At 40.3% G+C, this 8701-nt stretch overlaps 1 protein-coding gene across 1 annotated transcript in view; it reads left to right on the top strand.

The window, feature by feature from the left end:
- The window catches only part of ATP12A (ATPase H+/K+ transporting non-gastric alpha2 subunit), a 47527-nt gene extending 43965 nt beyond the window's left edge, over positions 1-3562 (top strand). The window contains exons 21-23 of the mRNA XM_029573133.1: positions 588-689; positions 2620-2711; positions 3090-3562. Coding sequence (XP_029428993.1) covers positions 588-689; positions 2620-2711; positions 3090-3118 — 223 coding nt within the window. The 3' untranslated portion in view covers positions 3119-3562. The remainder of the gene's footprint in view (positions 1-587; positions 690-2619; positions 2712-3089) is intronic.
- The last annotated feature ends 5139 nt before the right edge of the window (positions 3563-8701 follow it).

Here is an 8701-nt window from a genome sequence, read left to right on the forward strand (position 1 = left end):
CTAATTTTACAAGTGTGTGCGCACAGCTGATTAAAGTCAGGTTTGAGCTGCATACGTCAAGGAATTTTATAATAGGTGCAGGTCCATGCCATGACCAGTTTCACCAGTTCATCTATCAGTTTGCCCAGTCTAGAGCTAGATCTTCAAGACTCCCCCTGTTCTTTAGCCTGCACTCCCCCCCCCCCCCAGTTAACCCAGTGCCCTCAAGTACTTCAGAAATGCCTGGAAATAATTTTATTAAGACTTACACCTCCTTCCATAGCAGAAATAAATTTGCGTTCAAATATACCTGGGCTTGCGCTCAGGTGCCAGAGGTATTTGCATGCACATCTCTAGGCCCCACCTCAGAATGCCCATGCCCCGCATGCCACTGCCCACATTCTGCCCTCTTTCTTTCTTTATCCGATGTGAGAGATTCACATATCGGGACTTGTGCGCACATGGGGGCAGCTTTTATAATCAGGAGGGCGTGCACGCATGTAGGACATGCACACCTCCCGATTTTGATGCACGCCCAGCTTTTCAGTGTGAATGATGGAATTCTCCAGATAACTGTAACAAACAATCTTCTCTCTGCTTTCCTACAGGAATAAGGTCATCTTTATCGGTCTAGCATCACAGTTGATAATTTCCGTATTTCTCTCTTACTGCCCTGGAATGCCCTATGCCTTAAAGTTTGTACCTCTTCGGTGAGTTCAGCTTTTTCCTCAGTAAATATATGCTCTTACATTTTGAAAGAACAGCAGAAATGGCAAACTAATATGACTGACAGGCAGTGGGAGAAGAAACAGTGAACAGATACAGGCAACAAGGTTTGTGGGTGACATATACCGGAGGAAAGGGCACTATGAGAAGGATAGTATGTAGGCAAGAGTCAACATGTTTGGTTATATGCATATACCTGCAATGCATTTAAAGCACATACTTTCTCTACCTATTTTATAAACATATGTGCATATATTTTATGCTTGAAAAAAATATAACTTGCTCACATAAAATCCTGTTTTATACATGAAAGTTGGTATATTTTAAAACGTCAATGTAATTGAAATCACCAGTTTGGCGATACCTCCACCATTTCACCCAGACCATCTCCAGTTCATGCTGACCCTCCTAGTACTTCACCCTGAACTCCCCCCAATTCATCCAGACCTCCACCCATAACTAGACCCATGAGAGTCCACATTTCCCCAGTGCTGAGAGATCTCCATTGGTTACTGATTGCTTAAAGGTTTATTAGAGAAAACCCTAATGCTGGTTCACAAATTGATGGCAATGGAGTCACTACCATGGGCAAATACTCTGATTCATATACTGCATATAATCCATCTTGGGCTCTGCGATCTTTGCAGCGAAGACTCTTAGACATGCCTTCCATTCGACGGACACGTCTAAGTGGAAATGAGAGAAAGGGTGTTCTCAATTGCTTCTCCTGCCCTTTGGAACACCATTCCCCCAGGGCTTGCATCTGATGAGTTAATGCACAAAGACTTTTAAGGTTGTCTTGCAGACCTACCCTTTCAGGTTTGCTTTTGATTGCATTCATAAGGACTAGGAACTTTTTTGTTGTGATACTGGTTGATGCTTTGTTTGTCAATTTTTGGTTGTTTTAAATTGAATTATGCAAGTATTATTGTAAACTGTTGGGCCTCTGTAAAGGCATTATATAAACTGAAATAAATAATAGTAGACGAGTCTGATATCATTTGCGCTAGATAATTAGCAGGTGTAAAACTGCGCAAATATGTTGCCTAATGTATTTGCGTAAATCTCTTGTAAAACGCATTCCTCTTGGCCCTTCTCTGGAACACCCCTAGATCTCCCCTGTTTTGCACAGATAAATTCATGCATGAAACAAAAATTACACTCGTATTTTTGATGTTTATACAATAGCATATGAGCAAGTACAAGCTACTTTTGCACAATATATTATACTTTTATGCACATAACTCCTTTGAAAATTCACACCCAAGAAAAGATATTCAAGAAGAAAAGCTTACCAGGAACAGAGAAGGCATTAAAGGAGCATGAGCAATGGAGGGAAAAGGATACTAGCTGCTAGTATAAAGCTATAATACTGAGGGCAAGGGTTGTGTAAGGAAATTGTTTTTGGTTTGGATTCTTTTATTTGTTTTTGGATCATTTTTTATTTTTTTTTCCATTCTGCAGGCTTTTTTTTCCTTAGTTTTTATTTGTTTTGGAAAATAGTGCATACTGTTCAAAAATAGTGCACAATATTTGCAAATAGTAGTGTACTACTCACAAATAATGCGTATTATTAGCATAGAATGGTTAATTCTATTATATGAAACAAATAAACCCAAAGATTTTTAGGATTTTTGTGGGGATAGTGCATTTGTTTCATGGTAAAAGAACCAAAACAAAAAAGCCCAATTTGTTTCATATTACCATTCAATTTAAATGAATGTACATCCCTACTGAGGGCATAAAACCAAAATATAAGATTACTAAAACAGTGTACTTGAAATTAAATTTAGGTAGAGGAAATTCAAATGGCACAAAGGCAATTAGCTGGACAGAATTCTATGTAAAAATCAATTTGCTTAACTAATTAATTCTTTTTTTTATATTTAACCAGTTCTTGCTCTCTCTTTTCAGTGTTCAGTATTGGTTTGTTTCTGTACCTTATGCCATTTTCATCCTGTTCTATGATGAAATACGTAAGCTGTTCATCAGACGATACCCAGGAAGTAAGTAGCATAACGCAAACACTAAAATGCTAATTTCTTGCTGTTAATGTACAAAGTACTCTTAGAAGAAGCTAAAAAAAAAAGTTCATAGTATTGCGGGACACCTGATATTGATTCCTGGCTCCAGCTTCTGCTCCTTAGGCCGGTAGGGGCTCTCTAGGGAAGGGAGAGGGAACCAGCCATCATCAACCATGTCCCTAATAGGCTCTGGAGGGAGCCACTGTCTGCTGCCTTCTGGCCCAAGGACTCATGCAGCAATGACCCAGGCTATAAATGGGTGGGATAAAAGGAATGACAAAAAAATAGAGGTAATGTTTTACTTAAAAAGGTTTCTCATCAGTGCCTAATGGCTCATTTTTCCCCGCATGTGCATTTCAGGTTGGTGGGATAAGAACATGTATTACTGAAGTGACCTTTTCATCTGGGCGACATCCAGGTTGGTTGAAAGTTGAAAGTTCTCCCCCTTGCTGCTTTTGGAAGCTTCTCCATGCAATGTAAACAAAAAGGAAGAGACATTCAGAAGCTAGTCAAAGTCCTAATTGTACAGCTTAGAACTAATGGAAGAGTACTGTAAATGTGTCTAAATGTGTATTTTTTTAAATATATGATTATTTCCTTGGTGTACAGTTCAACTTGAAAGGAAAACAAAAAATGTACAAAAAAAAAGAGTATGTGAATAATGTAAAACAATGACTTGCACTAGTTTTTGTTAAAACGATTCTGTTAGTATTGAACTGTGTACGCAGATGTAAATTGTACATTTATTGGCATGGCTGTATATGCTAAGTGGACCTGTTAAAAACATTTTTTCAGTAAATTGCTGCTGGTCATTTTCTTACTACACCGTTTTCTTGTACTCATTGGTTGTAGGATCCTAAATTATTTGAGCACTGTTTTCAACACATCTGAAAAGTGCTCGAGCAGTGGTTCAATCCGTCCCTCCTTCCAGAGGACTTTTGTGTGAAGCCCAGCCATGGTCCTGGTCTTTACCATATCGATGAAATTCTCCAGAACCCGATTAGTGAAAAATTGGAACGCGCTACATAATCCAGGCATGGGCAGGTTGCTTTTGAGGACCATTTTTTTTTTTAACGTTCAGGATGTAGAACGAAACACATTTAGGGTTTTCAAAATAGTTGGGGTAGCTGCAATGGATCAGAGATGAGCCACAATGAACGCCAACAGAGAATGACTGCAAATTTTGGTACTGATGTAATAAGATGCGCCGAGCAGAGCACACAGTTTTACCAATCAGTCCACCATTCACCCACTCCTTCTCCAGGTCATCGAGACCCACCTGGCTCTTAAGCATAACCCCCCCCCTAATTCACCCAAACCTCTCACCCAGCCAGTAATACAGTATAAACATGTTGATATCACTTATGCAAGATAATTAACAGGTAACACTTGTAAGTTACCAAATTACACGTGTAAGAGTCTTTTAAAATATCAACTTGCATGCGTATATGTTGCCCCCCCCCCCCGGAACACCCCTAGGTTGTCCGTTTTTTATGTGTATACATGTGCTATTTTTGACCTCTATAAAATACAGAATGCGTGGGTAGATGCCACTTATGCACATAGATGATAATTTTTACACACGTAACACTTTGAAAATTCATTCCTTACACTGCAACTCAAGAGAGAGGTACAATTTTGGGAGTGAAATTCTTCTAAGTACATAAAAAGTGTGGGATCTGGGGGTGATTGTATCTGATGATCTTAAGGTGATCAAACAGATGGATAAAGTGACAGAAGAAGCCAGAAAGAAGCTTGGCTGCACAGGGAGAGGAATGGTCAGCAGAAAAAGGGAGGTGATATTATGCCTGAGTGAATATGTCCCTGGTGAGACCTCACTTGGTACTGTGTACAATTCTGGAGACTGCACCTTCAAAGGGATATAAACTGGATGGAATCGTCCAAAGGGTGGCTACTAAAATGTCAGCGGTCTTCATTCTAAAGATATGGGGATAGACTTAAGAATCTAAACACGAATATCCTAAAGGAAAGGCGAGATAGAGGAGATATGATAGTAATTCTTAGACGCATCCAAATTTTCCTTGCACAGGATGGAAAGGAGGCTTTAAAATGATGGATAATTGGATGAGAGCAAAAGGGGTTAAGAAATATTTCTTTATAGAGAGGTTACAGGAACATCCTCCCAGTGGAGGTGGTGGAAACAAAAACAGTATCAGAATTCAAGAAAGCAGGGGATAAACCCCACTGTAAAGCTGAATTAGTTGGGTGGATGGACCAACTAGATAGGTCACATGGTCTTTTTCTGTTGCCATGTGTCAATGAGTTAATTTTAGCACAACTTCGCTGATGTCTTGAAGAACCATCTCAAGATGCATGTTAAAGCCTAAAAGGTGAATTTTAAAAGCCAGGCATGTGCCAGAATAGAGAGATATGCACACATGTAGGACATACGTGTGTCCACCCAATTGAAAAGAAACCCCACGTTTGAGCACAAGTCCCGATGTGTGACCATCTCACATTGGACAAAAAAGGGGAGGAATCTGGACATGGTGTGGGTGGGGCGTGGGCATTCCAGGGCGAGGCCAAAAGATATGCGTGCAAGTATGTATGCACCTGAGCGCACACTCAGGCCTAATGCCATGTAACTTTACTTCTGCTATTGAGGAGGTGTAAATCTTAAAAAACAAAAAAAAAAACCCAACTATTTCCAGGCTTCTCTGAAGTGTTTGAAGGGTCTGAGTTAACTGTGGGGAGTGCAGGCTAATGAACCAGGAGGGTTTGAATGACCCAGCTCTAGACTGGTTGAATTTGTGGATAAACTGATGACATTCGTCATGGTGTGGATGCACACCTGTTGTAAAATTCCCTCACTTGCACAGCTCAAACTTGACTTTACACAGCTGTGCACGCACACTTGTAACATTCAGAGCACACATGGGCATCAGGGTTATTTTATAACATATGCACGAATGCGCATGCAGGATATAAAATTGCACTTATCTTGCCACACGCCCACATACACATGAATATGTGCGCCTGCACGCTCGTTTGAAAGTTACTGTCCCTCTGCATAGCGCACTATTTTTAGCTGGTACAGAAAGCCTTTATTGCGTAAGACCCAAAATGGGAAAAAACTTGTACATTTGGCCTTCTAGTGAGTCTAACACTACATCTCTAGAGCAATTAAACTGCTCCATAAAAGCACATTCTTTCCTATGGAATAATCATCTATGATAATGGGGAATATTATTCATATGTTGGTCTGCCCTAGGCATATAACCAGAACCCTTCAATATTTATACGTTTTAAGCTACAGCAAGCATTAAAGTGAAACTCCGAAATTGCAGAAATATAACAATAACATAACATAACATGTGCTGAATATTAAAAGCATAATCAAAATACTGTACACCAGATGTGTATTTCAGCACCTATTAATACTCTACATTTGCCCTTAGGTGCAAATATTGAACAAGCCACTCAGTTATGGCATGGATGACTGCATCATAACCAGCTCCATTTCAGTGAATCTACGGCTGCAACCTAGCTGGCTAAGCTGCAGTTGAAAATTCACATAGCTGGCAAAACTTAGCTGGCTAGTGCTGAAAATTTCCATTAGTTGGCTATGTTTCTTCTCCATTGTAAACAAGGCCCCAGAATTTCCTAGCTAAATGAATAAAGATCGCCACCTAATAAAGGGGGTCATTTACTGAGCATTTTTCCCATAGACACAGAATGGGAGAAAACCTTTAGTAAATAGGCCTCAAAAAAGAGGTCGCTATTATTTAGCCACCCCAGAGGGGAAAATTGAAAGTCTTTTGGATTAGCCACAATCCTTCTGAAAATCGACCCATAAGGGCCAGCTATGTTTTAGAAGGCTAGGTTTAGCTCATTTTCAGCTGCAACAGCGATAGCTAGGATGCAGCTGAAAATCTGCTTAAATCTAGCCTGTAGAGCAGGGGTGGGCACTTCCGGTCCTCGAGGGCCACAAACCAGTCTGGTTTTCAGGATATCCCTAATGAATATGCATGAGAGAGATTTGCATGCACTCTGCCTCAGTTGTATGCAAATCTATGTCATGCATATTCATTAGGATATCCTAAAACCTCGACAGGTTTGTGGATCTCGAGGACTGAAATTGCCCACCCCTGCTCTAGAACATCACTGGCTAGATTCACACCAGCTTTCTCTGCACCCAACCCATAGCTGGTTGAAAGCGCTAGTTAACTCAGACACCGGTCAAAAGGCAAAATAGAACACTACAAATCTCTTGTACACCCCCAAACCCCACTGCGCCTGATCACGCCTTATACGGACAGTCCACAGGTTATGAAAGTCACCACTGTAGATGCTCTAGTTCATTAGCTCTCGTTATGCTCAGGTCTTACCATTCAACTTTGTACACTGTTACCTGCTACACTCAATTTATTTTACTATTTATTGTAGATATTTTTTTACGGCTTTTGAACATTGCTTGACATGTTATTGATATCTATTTAATAGTCACATTCTTATGTTCAGAAACTCTGTTTAATATTTACGTTCTTATGTTCTAAAAACTCTGTTCAATGTAACGCCTTAACAGCGACTGTTTTGTTCAATGGAAACCGACCTGATTTGATATGTGTATCAAGAATGTCGGTATATAAAAATTCTAAATAAATAAATAAATAAATAAATAGTTGATTTCCATCCTCTGACATTGCCCCACCCCTGAGATCACTCAGAACTGGAGTGGCTAAATTTACCAAGGGGCCCATCTAGCCAGCCGACTCCTTAGTTAACCAGCGGGATCCCTTTGAAAATCTGCCCCTTATTGTTCTCGGTTTGAAACACAGAAACATATGACCACAGATAGCTTCTCGTACATTGTCTCTAGAAAGATGGCTTCTCGTGCATTACTTATATTTTTGAGGCACTTGAAGTCTCTATCAGAACCCCTCATTCTCTCCTCTCTTGTTCTCTAAGATATACATAAAAGTATTTAGGTCCTTAAGTCTCACCTTATAGTGCTTTTGATGCAGACTGCATTATTTTGGGAGGCCTTCTCAGAACTGCCTCTACACTATTTATATTCTTTTGGTGCTACAGCCTCCGGAATTGGGCATCATACCTTATAACCAAAGTCTGTTGCAATATGTCTTCAGGGTAACTGTAAGCTCCACAAAGCAGGGACACCTTGTAGCGCTATTTAAATGTTTAGTGGTGGTAGTAGTACGATGTGATTGATACATGTGCTAGGTGTGGTACAATATACGGCAACTGTATCACCTACTCATAAGAAACTTCTGTTTTATAATTCCTAGATATTATGACCTGTACACATTGTCCAGGGAACTGAAAGCGTGGAAGAATGATTTGTGGCGTGTTCTCTGGATCCAGCTTAGTGTTTAGTATTCCAGGAGTTAACTAGGAAACACAACACCTTTAAAAAAAAACAAACCCTAAATGATGCCGCTTTGCTCCGGTCACAGCCAAACCTGTTTGGCTGGCAGTCCCTTGTTCCTGATCCATGAACTGAATTGCAGAGATGACATTCTCTTCTTGTTCTACCTGCTACCTGTTTTCCTCCTTTCTTTTACCATTTTGCTCTTCACATTCCTGGTTCTAGTCTAGACCAGACCTGTTTCACTATTTCTCTGAAAGATTCTTCTTTTTCGATCTTGGCAATAGTAAGGGTAAAACTAAGCACATGTGATGCACTTAACAGCTATCCTTCCGCTGGCTGGTAAGTTTCAAGACAGCTGGCAGAGGCTGAGAACGCGAGTCCTGGCACGCTTCATGCCATGTTCTGAAGTTAGGAGGTGCCTCCTAGCACAAGGTACAAAGTGGTTTACCATGATCCAAGACTGAGAGTGTGAGTCTTGGCATTAGACTAATTTCCTGAGCTCTGGATTGAAAGAATACTTTGTCTTTCACTGTTAAAAGGCGTGAGAACTGGTGCACCACAGCTGCCAACCTTCATGTCAAAGACAGCACCTGATCATGTCAGTAAATGAAAGCTTATACCT

The sequence above is a fragment of the Rhinatrema bivittatum genome, chromosome 12, assembly GCF_901001135.1.
Source record: "Rhinatrema bivittatum chromosome 12, aRhiBiv1.1, whole genome shotgun sequence".
In the NCBI taxonomy this organism is placed as follows: domain Eukaryota; kingdom Metazoa; phylum Chordata; class Amphibia; order Gymnophiona; family Rhinatrematidae; genus Rhinatrema; species Rhinatrema bivittatum.